The following is a 17,500-nucleotide window of genomic DNA, read 5'->3' on the forward strand; positions in this document are numbered from 1 at the left end:
GAAAAAAAATGCAATAACGTAACGTTTTATAATGTAAATCTAATACATTTTTTTAAATCCATCAGAATGCATTTTGCTGTCTTACTATCCATCAGAATGCATTTTGGTTTCTTACATAAGTCCTAGAAGAGGTATCCAGTTTAATCTCTATAAATCTTCAATAATTCACTCACTCTCTCTTTCCCTATTAATTTGTCTACTGACAACATAAATATAATGGTTTCCCAAAATGAATTCATGCGTTTAGCCACCTCAAATTGATCAATTTATTAAGCTGTTGTTTAGACCGTATATGAACTATAACCACAGATGTACCTACCAAAGAAAAAAATACATTAATGTTCCAATATAATTGATTTACATGTGTTTCTAAAATTAATAGATAGCGATAGATACAAAGTGCCTTCAATAAGTTTCTAGACATTTTTTTGCATGGCCACTTTTATTGATAGTACACACATGAAACTCTGGACCTCTTCGAAGTAATCTCCTCCAGCTGCAATGCACTTGTTGTACCATTCCAACAACTTCTGGGAAGCCCCATCGAAGTCCTCTTGTGTGAGCATGTCGCTGGCCCTTGTCACAGCCTCTTTCATCTCCTAAATTGTCTCTAATGTTTTCCTTGAGCTTAGGGAATAACCAAAAGTCACAGGGAGCAAGGTCTAGAATATAGGAAGGGTGAGGAACTGTCTTAATGTCGATCTTGATCACTTAGTCTGTGACAAGGACGGAATTGTAGATTGTTCCTTTGGGAAAAACTTTGAGCAAATCTTCCATATCTTCAATTCCTCGCAAATAATTGTGTGTACAGTTCCCTCACTGACAGCAAACTGTGCACTTATTGTCTCTATAGAAACACAGCAGTGCTTGTCCGTGAAATTCTTGATTTGGCCAATCAACTCTGATGTTCTGACTTCCTTACTCCTCCAATACCTCTTATCATCCTTCAGACTCCCTTGCCTTCCTTGAATCTCTTATGTCACTCAAAAAACGATGCTTGATTCATGCAAGATAGTCCAAAAGCAGTTTGAAGCATACAAAGTGCCCTTTTTTTTAAAGTTTAAAACAGAATTTTATTGCATTATGTTCTTCTAAAGTGTTCTCCCGTCCAGGTTGCAGTTATTGAAATTCACCAGCTGTGACAATCAGACTTTAATAGGATGTATTCCAATTCCTGCTGTAGCTGTTCATTTGAACCTGGAATCATAAAAATTGGTCAGTCATCTTATAAGATGTATCACAATAACATACTGAATATTTAAGATTCTACAATTTTAAATGGCTGTAGAAAAAAAAACGTCTGGAAACATTTTGTATATGCATAAACAATGTATAAGTAAATATGATTTAAATTTTGTTGATGACGGTGGCTCTACCTATACTAGGGAGTCTAAAAATAACTGAGACCACGTTTAGTGATAGGTATTCCCAGATGGCAGCATGCTGGACTGCCTCTGATTTTTTTTTTTTGCATGGAATCTTTGGCGATTTTAACAATCCCTTCTTTTAAGATATCAGAAAGAGAATGATATCCAGTCTCTATATTCCTACCTGGGTAGAATTAATTTTTTTTTTATTTCCAGAAACAGAAACCGGATGATGCACCCTCTTGTTGCTCAGAATAATTTAGGGGAGATAACGTGGATGTAGTTAAAGGAAGATTACAATCACGTCTCTTTCACACGCTTATTTAAATCATTGTTTTTGGTGTTCTCTCTATGACTAAGTTTCAGGGTGGTGGGTTAGGGTGGTGGGTTAGGGTGGTGGGTCGTATATGGCGATGATGATGACTTTATGAGACAAAAAGAACAAAAACTTTGAAACAAAAGTTCTCAACCAGGGATAAATTTAACCCTAGGGGTTAAAAAATCATACAATAGTGGGTAAATAATTTGAAGTACCTGATAATTTAAAAATAATTATTTCTTTTCAGATTGTGTCATGTACATACCGAGATTCATAGGCCAATATGACTTTGACTTCGTTGTTGTGGATAGTGTGATAAAGCCTCATTTTTGGGTCACTGAAATCTTCAATACTGAAATCTGGAAGCTTCACCCTGTGTCCATGTATCCGATGACCGTTTTACATTTGAGGCAAAAAAACTTGGTTTTGAGTTGTAGGAACAGTACCCAAACTTGGTTTTGTATCTGAGGAGAAACCGATGCTTGCAACTTCCTATAATGTAGCATTGCAAATAATAAAGCCCAAGACCAGAAGCCTGATAACATTGTCGAGAAGCTGATTAAACCTTGTGCCTTAGACACGATTGAACACGTATGTAGGATTGAACCAAAGCAGATGATTCAAGCTGTTCTCCTTTCTAATGACATAATATACCAATCAGGGTTCTCAAGTTTAGTAGCAATAAATATAATAGTCAGAAACTGCCTGAAAGCCGATAATGATATGCCAGAAAGAGCCCCTAGCATAAACAAACTGATTAACTCAATGAATCGGCAGTTTTCCTACTGATAATGCTTCTGGTGTTTCTGCTCATTATTTTTTTGTAATACAAATTAACTTCATAACTTTCTATTTAGAAAAGGTTTGATTTTCTTTATTTTTGTGATACAAATTTATACTATTATTATCTATAAATATAAAAGCAAAAATGTATGTATGCTTGTATGTGTGTTCGCTTTTTCTGTATGTCTACAAAAGGCTTTTTTCAGAGAAGCGGTCGGTCGGTTCACAACTTTTAAAAACTTTTTATATCACATATGAATCGTAATATCTCAGAGTTAACAACGAAGCTCGCCTGTCTATTTAATTTGCTCGACTTCAGGACGATAAATATTCAACATTTGTCGCTCGCCGCATGTGGGTTAGTCTTTTTCCTATAACATCTTGGGAAAATAAAAATAAAAAAAAGCGTTCCCACAGTCAATGAAATACTATGCCGCAGTCAAACTTGACCTCATTAAGTCATTAAAACGTACACCTGCCAAATCCAAGTAATTAAATAAATTCAAACGCCATTCCGTTAGCATCTCGCAGTGGCCCAATGGTTAAAACCATCACAGTCTTTTTTTTTTCACACTTTAATTTACAACTTTGTCTCAATGGTTTGGGTTCGATCCTCATACTTACCTACCAAAACATTTTTTTTATTTTAACTCCCCCCCCCCCGGAGTTTTCACACACACCTCCAAACACCCGGGCAACGCCGGGTACCCCTTGCTTGTCTATATATATAAAAGCGAAAATGTATGTATGTATGTATTTGTGTATGTTTGTGTGTCTGCTAAAAACTTTTGACAGACACAACGAAAATTCACAAACTCAGTATCATATCGAAGCTCCATCCTTCGCTCGAAAAATATCGAAAAATAGGCCAAAAACGTTTTTTTTTACACCCTGAAACCAACAATTTTCGACAGGGTGGGGGGATCAACAAAAACGGTCTTCTCGTGACGGCGGCCGGTTCTACGCATGCGCCAGATGACGTCATGACCTGATTTACTATAAATAGTTGAAAAACTGAACAAATTTCATGTATTAATTTTATTTTTATTTCGGATAATTAGTCTCATCTTTATTAGTTGTTGTTTTTGGATCTACTTAAATAAATTCAAACATCTTTCACTAATTCATTCTGGCTGGCCGATTTTATTTTCAAACTTCGCCTCAGGGCTTCGGGTTCGATCCTACCCCTCCCGGGTTCTTTTTTTATTTAACACCACACACACCTACAAACACCCGGGCAACGCCGGGTACTCCCAATATAAAGGGCAAAAATATGTCTAAATGTATGTATGTTTGTATGTCTGCTTAAAACTTTCAACAGAGGTGACGGATTTTCACAAGATCCTTCAGACGACAAATATCGAAAAATTGGCTAAAAACATTAATTTCTTCAACCTCGCCTAGACACATTTCTACAGATAGGGGTCGATATTTTAGCCGATATTTTCGAAAGTCATCCCCTCTTTTCGATTGTCTAGCCTTAATTTAAACCTACGTAACTTCCAGTTTTGCGATGGACGTTATGGCAAAGACGTCACATTTTGTTTTTCACATTCTTTGCGGTACGGGTTTGAGCTTGCCTTCCTACTACCACATTTTATTTTTTTTGCCCAACACACACCTCCAAACACCCATGCAACGCCGGACACCCAGGTTAGTTTTTATATAAAACCCAAAGTCCTGGACAATAAAAAGGTGCTTCTTGAACGTCTTGTATTTCTGTCTATGATGGCTATGGATTTTTTTATATGGGAGTATGGAGTGAATGGAGAAATACATATAGCCGAAGGGTCATTGATGGAGGAAAGGTTGAGAATGGCTACTTTAAAACATTCTGGCTGATTTATGGAATTTGCTCTGGGCAGAATATGTAATGAATTCCTATGACGTCATGGATCAGTGACAGAGAGAGAGAATGGAATAAAGGCAGTTTATTATATCTCTCAGTACATCTTTAAACAGATCTTCCCTCAGCGCTATCAAAGATTCTAAGTTTGATTCCTTTTAATTCGGTTTCTTGACTCACACTCACACAATGCACACTCACACAATGCACACTCATACAATGCACACTCGTACAATGCACACTCATACAATGCACACTCGTACAATGCACAGAGGTCAAATTTCAGTTTATTGAAATTTTGACAGTTACTTTCTTTCGCTAGGTTCTTAAGTGGACATCCGATATACAAAAGATGTATGCGTTTAGAATTTTAGAAATGAAATGGCTATTGTATGAATATCTATTATTAATGGAGATTTGGTATCTGTCTAAAACAGAATCTATACTATATTGTACTGTTCTCCTCACATGCTCAATTTAGTTTTTCAGACTCATCGGCTCCATTCAGTCTTGAAAGACAAAGGATACACCTGTAAAGGTAGCTATGCATGTAATTGTGAGGCAAGGGTTGTGCAATTTCAACCACACCTTTTCTAAATCGGCACTGCTTGAGACCAGTGGCAAGGAGAAGTCCAGAATGACTGAAAACAATGTTGAGATAAGTGGAGAGCACATCAGCATCTGGAATTTCCAAATAGTCACCCATTTTAGCACTGACTAGGCCCAATATGCTTAACTTTGGTGATCTGATGGGAACCAGTGCGTCATTGTGATTATGCTGTATATTCAAACTAGTGCAAAGCATCTTTCATTGCTCAATTTAAGGAGTGTATCGTCCTCCTTTGAGAAGGAGGCGGATAGTGCAGTATTTTTTTTTGTTATCATGGCACCATTTTCCGAGGCATTACTTCCTGCTTTGTGGTAGATAGGTGCTTGTTCATCATGATATGATCCTCTCAGTTATTACTTCCTTGTTTGGAGGGTGAGGACAGTGTAGTATATGTTTCTTTGTCATGCAATGTTATTATCCTCTCAGGCAAGCCAAAATATGCAAATCTATTATCAAAAATTTCTTTGAAAGAATCGTATCTCATCCTTTTACGATGAATTAAGAAAAGACACAAGATTCTCATCTGTACTTGTGCTGTGATGGAAAAAAAGGCACAGATTCTATTTAAACTAAGAATATGGCATTAATTTCACTTGGAAAATAAAAAAAAAGTATTACAACAAATTTCTAATTTAAAAATGAATAAATTAATATTGTTTTCATGTCGGATGTGTGACATATTTCGATGTGGCCATCTGGAATTAATATATTGGTAAAAAGAAATAAAGAGTGCTGCACTTCCACATTATCTACGGATGAACTGAAGGCGTATTCCTGAAATAATCATATAAATTGGGTAAAAATATTGAAACTAATCTTTTTCAATTTTCTTTTTATCTTGTTTGATGTTTCAGATAAGTAGAAGGAAGTTTGGAAATGATTGCGACCAGAGTTAGTGAAAGGCATGCCAAGAAAGCAGCCCATCAGACTGCTTCCAGTGCCTTTTCTGTATGGAATCTTTGGTGATTGAGCAATCCCATCTTAAAAGACGCCATTCCTCATGCGGGTGGAATTAGGGTTTTGCTTTTCAGAAACAAGGATGATACCTTCTTTAGTTGCTCAGGATAATTCAACTTGACTATGATCCAAGGGAGATCACTGTTTCCTTAACCAACACTCTTCTCTCACATTCATTCAGATGATTGTTCTTGGGATTCTGTCTGTGACTCCTCTTTAAGACCATGAGTTACAGACGGCAACTTTGAGACAATGATTGAAGCATGAAAAGTCTAAAATATTGTTGCTGATTTGTGGAGTCTGATCTGAAAAGAACATGTGATGAATTCCGTTTCAATATTTAAGAAAAATAATTTGGTACATATTTAAGCAAATACTACCATCAATCAGCAACATCTGACTGAAGTAATAGTATTTTGCTCGTAAAAAAGACAGCTACCCTATTCTAAATGACAGCCGTAAGTTGTAAAAAAAAAGTCGGGAAGCAATGGAGAAAATATATCATTCAACTCTTTTATGTTAACATTTTCTTCTCCCTCTCGTTAGAAATTCCTTCCGTTATTCCTTTTTTTTATTTGTGAAAAAAAAAGAATTTCAATGTATTTCTCTAAATATTTAAAGACAACGTTTTAATATGTTGAAACAGTGGAGGACCCCGTCCCTCTGAAATTTACTGTTTCAATGGTGAGAATGTAGTTTTTTTTAATTGCCTGTTCAGTAACAATTATAAGTTATAAAAAAACTTGCGAAGTAATAGAAAAGTATAGCATCATTTTAAAGAGCAAATTAACCAAACTTAAAGCAGTTCATTTTGCTTCAATGGTAAAATGTGTGTGTGTGTGTGTGAGAGAGAGGGAGAGAAAGAGAAATAAAATTCTATCTCTGAAACTGAAGTATTACCATCTTTACGCATTAAAAATAACAGTGACAATATTAATAAGCAAATCATTTTTTATACTATAGAGTCACCACTTATCAGGGCCCGAAGGCTACACAAAGATAAGGGTTAATGAGTGTCAGGTGAAACAACCCTGTGATAATTGGTGGTGGAGAAAATTGGGTAAAAATAAATTATTTAAGAGAACGGCTCAACAAGAACTTGTTTATGTTGGACTTGAAAACGACCATGTTATAATCAGCTGGGAAGCAGTTCTGCGGCATTGTGTTCCAGAGACGAGCAGTTTTAGAAAAAAAACTCTTTTGCTAATGAAATTTTCTTTTAGGCACAGACAGAGAGCAAGGGAAATTGCTAATAGTACTTGTATCTAGGTGACTGTTTTACAGAGGAAGGGACCATAAAGTGAAAATCAGTCGAGCACCTGCTATGGAAACAATGATAGAGCAAAGGTATGCTCGCAACTTCTTTTCTGCGAGAAAGAGATAACAGGGAAGAGAAAAGGATATCGCCCACTGGACATCAATTTGTTTATATTTGCTATGCCTGCTTCGATATTTCTCGCATCTTTTTTTTATTATTTCCACTTTTTGACAATCCTCAGTCAATTTTTGCAGTGTCAAGTTTTGTTCGTTTTCTAACTTCGTTAGAACTCTGCGCCTGATTTCCGCATCTTTTCTTGAGGTTAAAAACAAGGCATTTAAAATTGTCTGATGTTAATTCCGACAGCTTAAAGTCATCAAAATGTTTGTTGACTACTGCTACGTACGTGGCAAAGTCGTCACTATTGTCTTTGATCACGTTACAATATCTCTTATGGGAAAGAGACGTTCTGGGGGAGAATAGTTCTGTTAGCAGATTTACCGTCTCATTGAACTTTGCGGTTTTCCACGGCAAGATGAATATGTCATGTTCAGTCGTTTGAAGCTTACGTAGTAGCAGTATTCAACATCCTTAAATCTATGAACATAAATTTTCAGTTCGTGAATATATATATATATATATATATATATATATCGAGCTTACATTACAACGAGCAGTTCTTTTCTTGTATTATAATTAAATTAGTAATTTTACTATCACACTAAAATACACTCTGCTCTTTAGACTAATGCTATAACGCCCTTTAAAATTATATATATATATATATATATATATATGTGTGTGTATTTGGGCTGCATTTTTCCTCTTATGCATGAACATTTTTCCTCTTATCTTTGAACAGCGGAATTACTTCCGGTTTGTTTTTTTTGCCATCCATCTTTTCTATTTGGTGGGCCATACTTTATTTATTATTATCAATGCACATGTTGTTTGCTATACTTGTTATAAAGTACGTTCATATAATTATTATACTACATTATCATTTTGAAAATTTATTTTTTTTCATTTCAGCAAAACCATGCCATGGTCTTGTGACTCCTAAATTTGGAAAAATAACTCCAGAGCAGTGTTTGAAAACGGAAAGGAAAGAGATCAAACCAGGAACCAAGTGTGAGATCCAATGTTTTCCAGGTTACAAACTCGCGGGCAGCACTCAACGGATTTGTCAGAAGAACAGTACCTGGTCTGGAAATGATCCTACATGTAAAGGTAACTCCTAATTAAATAAACAATTTGGACAAAAAATTAAAAAAAAAAAATTAAAAATAAATAACCAAAGACTTATATAGTGCTAAAATTATATGTGAATGTTTATACGTCTTGCTAAAAATAAAAAAATACAAAATAAATACCCACAGAGTTGGTATTTTCATGATCAGCATTGCCCCGATGATATTTAAAAAAATTCTTTGATTCCAAACCGGCGCAAATTTCTACCAGATTATGTAGTAACTAAAGTGAAGTAACTGATTTTATTTAAAGAGTTAATTCTCTTCTAGATAGAGAGATAGAAGTGTTAATATGTTGTGGATCGTACTAACTCTTTACTCTTAATTTCTCTACACTTTAATTCATTTTGTCGTCTGTATTCTCCCTTTTTTTTCTTTAACAAAATGTCTTCTAAAAAACAGGCATACAAGATCATGTTCTTTCTTTCTTTTTCTTCTTTTTTTTGTCTGGAATGCCTGCAATTAAAACCCGTCACCCCCAAAACGAGAATAGTTTTTCTACTTTGAAAATAGAAAATTATTTAGACTCCAAGACGCTGTATATATCTGTTCTGCATCCTTTAATTAAATCCTTTAATTGTACCTTAACATCATCTTTGAATCTTAATATACATTAACACTGTATTTTTTAACCTTAGTTCAAACCATTTCTTCTAATTCAAATTAATACAAACAAGGCCGATAGCCATTAGTCGCGTGCTCACGTGTAATGAATGAATGCGTGAATGTAGGATTGATATGAAATTCTTAAAGATAAACTAAAATGACCAAAAAATGGACCGAAATGACTTGCATAAATAAAAAGTAAATGACTTAGAATGACTTTAATGAACTTAAGGATGAATTGAATGACCTTAAGATTGACTTGGATGCTTAAAAATAACTGGAATCCTTCAAAAACAACTTGAATGATCTGGAGAATGACTTGAATGGCTTTGAGACTGACTGGTTGTAAAGTGGGTGATCATTTTACATTAAATTAATACAGAAAAGTGATCCCCCACTTTATATCACAAAGTTACAAACATAAGTACAGCATGTAGTAAGAACAGATACTACACTTTGATCTTGGCCAAAAGCTAAAGAAAAGGGTATTTATTTGCTCCCCCATCGAGCAAATTTGGCACAAGGCCGATTTTTAATGTGAAGAGTGAAGAGGAAATGGGGACCAACTCCCCAGGGAGTAGGGGAGCCGGATAGTGACAATTGGTATGAAGGGTTGCCCCTACATTGACCAAGGTCTTATATGTGGGGTCGCCCCCACATATTGTCTTTGCTTGCAGTATCTGTTCCGGCAGATACTACACTTTGATATTGTTTATATAGTTTATTTCCGTAATGAAAAAATTTTACAATTAAATAATGCTAAATTCCAAAAATAAAAGCAAAAATTTAACATTTGTCTTGGCCAATTTGGAAAATAAAAAGTTCTTGAATTTGGAAGAGAAACACTTCGTGTTGGGAAGTGGGGAATTGGCCAAGAAAAGCTTAAAAAGCTAAGAACAGCATCTATTAACAACAGACCTTCGATCTTAACCAAAAAAGCCAAGCACAAAAGTGTTACGGACAGACCGACAGACCGACTTATAGAGTTGCTTGCATGCGACTAAAAATGATCATCCCTTTTACTTTACCATTTTCTTCCCCCCTCCATTAGAAATTCCTTCCTTTTGTAAAACCAATGAAGGAATTTCAATGTATTTCCCTAAATATTTAAAGACAACGTTTTAATAGGTTGAAAGTGGGGGGGACTCAAATGTACTGTTTCAATAGTGAGAGTGTAGTACATTATACGTTGATACATAATTACATTTCCGAATTTAAATAAAATGGAGAACTTATCTTCAAACTTTAGAAGTTAGAAGATACTTAATATTTATAATTTCTATCTGTTCAATTCGACTGTAAATATGTTCATATCGCTATCATATCTAATTATTCATACATAAATTCTATAGCTTATATCTTATTTTCAGTTATACTTGTTTTGAGATGTACTTTTGATCACAGTTTATATCGTTCCTTACACAGATGTAATGTTTGAGTAGATATACTTTAGTTTCCCTCTTCCACCGCATGCGTTTTACTTACACTCTCTTTTTCGTTAACAATGAAATGGAAAGCATAGTAAATTTTGAGTAGTGTAACCATTAAATTCTTCTTGGCTTTCGGGATAAGATCATAATGTAGTATTTGTTCTGATGCTACACTTCGGCTTTTCTGTCCTCAGCTAGTGTAGGAGAAATCCTTCATGACTGAGGCAATTTTATTTTTTGTTCCTGTCCAGAGTTCCCAATTTTGGGGAACTGGATTTTCCTCACATTAAAAACCAACCTTGTGTCTAACTCTGCCCTCGTGGAAAGGCAAGCAAATAGAAACCTTTTACTATATATATATATATATATATATATATATATATATATATATATATATACTAGCAGGGGTGCCCGGCGTTGCTCGGGTGTTTGGAGGTGTATGCTGTGCAAAAAAAGCAAAAAAACAAAAAAAATGGTTAATTTTTTAAAACTTTGACCCCAATTATGACCCCTTAAAATTTATTGTTTCGGGCTCAAATCACTTTATTAAGTTAGATCCATGTTCAAGGAACCTATATCTAAAATTTCAAGTGTCTAGACCCAAAATTGTCGGAGGAGTTTGGTAGAGTTCTTAAAGGTCAAATCGTTGAAATTTGACCCCTTAACAGCCAAATTTCTGGCTGACACCCGTCACATCGATTTTCCCAAATCTCAGTACCCGGTATTTCAAATTTCGAGTCTATAGACTAAAAATTGACAGAGTTATTGCGTAGGGAAATGTACACAGACAGACACACACACAGACAGACAGACAGACAGACACGTTCACTTTTGTAGATATATAGATATATAAATATAAATAGCTTTTAGAACTAACTCAATAAATTTTTCAGGTCATCCGTCAAGAAGAAGGAAAACTCTGAAGCTAAACCTGTGCTACTGACCTCATACGTTTTGGCACTAAATAAACGGGGGGGGGGGCTCTTTAATTCTGGTTGATGATCTTTCTAGAGCTGATAACTCAAACAAAAACAAAACCGGTTTGCAAACTTAAATTGCTTAAGGAATAGATAGGCTCTGATAGGCTTATTTGCTTTCATACTCCTTCTTTGTCTATTAGTCAGGCGCAGAGGTGCAATCACAGAAACTCAACAGAAACACCCAGTGTTTGACTGTGTTTTCTAAATAGGGTAATGAAAACGGTTCTCCACTCCCACTTCATTCCCATCCCCTAAAACTAGGCATCTTGATGGTGCTTGAGTGGTACATCTGCCAATGCAAGTGAACTGGGCTGCTTTTGTCTGACGGGTTGAGGATATTGGTTTGACAGTTTGTCTGCCTGCAGTATTCTGACTGATAGTACAGGTTCCCTAACTCTTTGGTAGCACTAAGAGTGGTTGCTACATCATCAATAGTATAATATCAGGATGGTTATAGTGCCATGTTGCGCATGGATAGAGACCCTGCACCCATCTCCAGTGGGCTTTACTGAAGTTACAATCCTGTGGATGAAGAATCAACCGATGGTCTACTTGTGTTGTGTGTTTGCTATTATGCACATTCACTTTGTCCAGCACCTTTAACCCCCAAGCTGAAATAATTACATGAAATAAATGACAGTTCGATGATAAAAATACGATTAAACCAGGCAAAAGCAAAATCAATTAAGTTTTCAGCCTTACTGTGGAATTTAACTAATGATTATAAACTGATGAGACTCTTCGTGAATACTTGTGATATTTTGTATATCATAAGACTAAATGTTCTTAAATTGAGCAGAAATAATTGTCTGTCAATAAAGTGTCTTTGAAGGACATATGGAATATTCCTCTTAACTACTATGGTTCATATATATATATATATATATATATAGATAGATAGTAAGTTATAAAATGTATATGGCGATGAGGCTACACTGAATATTCCGCGTTTCATCCACTCTAGGATTCTTCAGGTTTATCTGAGCCTAAAGAATCCTAGAGTGGATGAAACGCGGAATATTCAGTGTAGCTTATATATATATATATGCATATATATATATATATATGCATATATATATATATATATATATATATATATATATATGCATATATATGCATATATATATATGCATATATATATATGCATATATATATATATGCATATATATATATGCATATATATGCATATATATATATATGCATATATATATATGCATATATATATATGCATATATATGCATATATATATATATGCATATATATATATATGCATATATATGCATATATATATATGCATATATATGCATATATATATATATGCATATATATATATGCATATATATGCATATATATATATGCATATATATATATATGCATATATATATATATGCATATATATATGCATATATATATATATGCATATATATATATATGCATATATGCATATATATATATATATATATATATATATATGCATATATATATATGCATATATATGCATATATATATATGCATATATATATATATGCATATATATATATATGCATATATATATATATGCATATATATATATATGCATATATATATATATGCATATATATATATATGCATATATATATATATGCATATATATATATATGCATATATATATATATGCATATATATATATATGCATATATGCATATATATATATATATATATATATATATATGCATATATATATATATATATATATATATGCATATATATATATATATATATATGCATATATATATATATATATATATATGCATATATATATATATATATATATATATGCATATATATATATATATATATATATGCATATATATATATATATATATATATATGCATATATATATATATGCATATATATATATATGCATATATATATATATGCATATATATATATATGCATATATATATATATGCATATATATATATATGCATATATATATATATATGCATATATATATATATATATGCATATATATATATGCATATATATGCATATATATATATGCATATATATATATATATATATATATGCATATATGCATATATATATATATATATATGCATATATATATATATATATGCATATATATATATATATGCATATATATATATATGCATATATATATATATATGCATATATATATATATATATGCATATATATATATATGCATATATATATATATATATGCATATATATATATATGCATATATATATGTATATATATATATGCATATATATATATATATGCATATATATATATATATATATATATATGAATATATATATATATATATATATATATGAATATATATATATATATATGAATATATATATATATATATATATGAATATATATATATATGAATATATATATATATATATATGAATATATATATATATGAATATATATATATATATATATGCATATATATGAATATATATATATATATATATGAATATATATATATATATGAATATATATATATATATATGCATATATATGAATATATATATATGCATATATATGAATATATATATATATATGCATATATATGAATATATATATATATATATATGCATATATATGAATATATATATATATATATATATATATATGCATATATATGAATATATATATATATATATATATATATGCATATATATGAATATATATATATATATGCATATATATGAATATATATATATGCATATATATGAATATATATATATATATGCATATATATGAATATATATATATATATGCATATATATGCATATATATGAATATATATATATGAATATATATATATGCATGTATATAAATATATATATATGCATATGCATGTATATGAATATATATATATATGTATATGCATATAAATATATATATATATATATATATGTACGTATATATATATGCATATATATATGCATATATATATGTATATATATATGCATATATGTATATATATATATACATATATATATGTGCATATATATATATGTATGCATATATATATGTATATATATATATGTGCATATATATATATATGTGTGCATATATATATGCATATATATATGTAGAGGTGTACGCGTGTATGTGTATTTTATTTACTTACCATTAACAATTATTTATTAATATTTTAATTTTTAATTTATTTATTTACTTACTGATACTCTTACCTATCATTATACTATCAAAATGAACCTGTAAAGTATAATTCATTAACTTATTTTTCCTTTTCTTTTTCTTTCCATTTTATAAACAATAAATATCTTTCAATCTCTCCCCGCCCGGCTAAATCACTTTAACCCCCATTTTCAACCCGTACCTTAAATAACATCAACTCTCCAGACTGTTGCCATGGTGATTCGTTAAATTAACTGTTACTTATGCCGTTATCAATAAAAGTAGCGTCTTTTAAGTTTTAAACAGTTATACACTACAAAAAACGTATATAAGAATTTACACATGATTAATATTTAATTATAAACTCCTCTCTTATTGCATACACTCCTACTACTTAAAATTCCAACGTCCTCTCCCTACGACCCCCCTTCTTTCTAACTCCCCTTTATCAACGATTTTTCCATTCTTATTTGACTTTATAACTTAGTCCATCTACGAATTCTGACGATGCTAGTTGGATTTTTTCCTCTCATTGAGGATTTTCCTCTAGCTGAAACAATTTGTAAACTGATTCTGGACTAACAGTAATACATTTCCTATATAGATATATATATATATATATATATGCATATATATAAATATGCATATATATATATGCATATATATATGCATATATATATATGCATATACATATGCATATATATATGCATATATATGCATATACATATGCATATATATATGCATATATATATACGCATATATATATGCATATATATGTGCATATACATATGCATATATATATATATATGCATATATATATGCATATATAGATATATGCATATATATATATATATATGCATATATATATATATACATATATGCATATATATAAATGAACATGTATATTTATAAATATGTATATATATATGCACATATATAGATATGCACATATATATACATGCATATAAATATATGCATATATATATGCATACAAATAGTAAAATTTATGTGAGTAAATGAAGTAGTGATATATATATATGCATAAAAATATATGCATATATATATGCATATATATATGCATATATATAACTACTTCATTTACTAACTTAAATTTTACTATATATATGCATATATATATACATATATATATATATGCATATGCATATATATGCATATATATATATATGCATATGCATATATATATATATATGCATATGCATATATATGCATATATATGCACATATATATATATGCATATATATATATGCACATATATAGTTGAATATATATATGCATATATATATGCATATATATATGCATATATATATATGAATATATATATGCGTATATGAATATATATATGCATATATATATGCGTATATATATGCACAAATATATATATCTATGCATATATATATGCGTATATATATGCACAAATATATATATCTATGCATACATATCCATATATATATATGCACAAATATATATATATGCATATATATATGCGGAAATATATATACACAAATATATATACATATAGATATATATGCACACACATATATATATACATATATATATACATATATACTTACATATACATATACATATATATATACATATATATATACAAATAAACACATATACACAAATATATATATACATATATATATACATATATATATACATATATATACAAATATATATATATATATACATATATATACAAATATATATACATACATATATATATACATATATATACATATATGCATATATATATGCATATATATGTATATATATATGCATATATACATATATGCATATATATATATATATATATGCATATATACATGCATATGTATATATATGCATATATAAATAAATTTGCATATATATATGCATATATATACATATGGATATATATATACATATGCATATATATATATACATATGCATATATATATATACATATGCATATATATATACATATATATATATACATATGCATATATATATACATATACATAAATATATATACATATATATATGCATATATATATACATATGCATATATATACATATGCATATATATATACATATACATAAATATATATACATATATATATGCATATATATATACATATGCATATATATACATATGCATATATATATAAATATATATATATATATATGCATATATATACATATGCATATGTATATGCATTATATACATATATATATATTATATTATATACATAATTATATATATATATTATATTATATACATATATATATGCATTATATACATATGCATATATATACGCATACATATATGCATATCTATACATATGCATATATATATAAACATATATATGCAAATATATACATATGCATATATATATGCATATATATGTGTATATATATATGCATATATATATGCATATATGCATGCATATATATATATGCATATATATATATGCATATATATACATATGTATATATATATGCATATATATATATACATATGCATATATATATAAATATATATATATATATGCATATATATACATATGCATATATATATATAAATGCACATATATAAATAAATGTTTATAGAAATATGCATTTATGTATATGCATATATATATGCATATATGTATATGCATATATATATATCCAAATATATATATACATGCATGTATATATAGGACAATATATATATGCATATATATATGAATTTATATATATATGCATATATATGTATGCATATGTATGTATATATACATATATATATGCATATATATACATATATATATACATGTATACATATACATATATATACTCATATATATACATATATATATACATATATATATATACAGATATATACATATATACGCATATATATATATAATTATATATA

At 29.7% G+C, this 17,500-nt stretch overlaps 1 protein-coding gene across 1 annotated transcript in view; it reads left to right on the plus strand.

Annotated features, from left to right (window-relative positions):
• LOC145261966 (uncharacterized) overlaps positions 1–17,500 on the plus strand; it is a 620,004-nt gene that overhangs the window by 442,504 nt on the left and 160,000 nt on the right. The window contains exon 27 of the mRNA XM_080119795.1: positions 8,173–8,370. Coding sequence (XP_079975921.1) covers positions 8,173–8,370 — 198 coding nt within the window. The remainder of the gene's footprint in view (positions 1–8,172; positions 8,371–17,500) is intronic.

Source organism: Euprymna scolopes, chromosome 3, assembly GCF_053919585.1.
Source record: "Euprymna scolopes isolate OS-2025 chromosome 3, ASM5391958v1, whole genome shotgun sequence".
NCBI classification, from domain to species: domain Eukaryota; kingdom Metazoa; phylum Mollusca; class Cephalopoda; order Sepiida; family Sepiolidae; genus Euprymna; species Euprymna scolopes.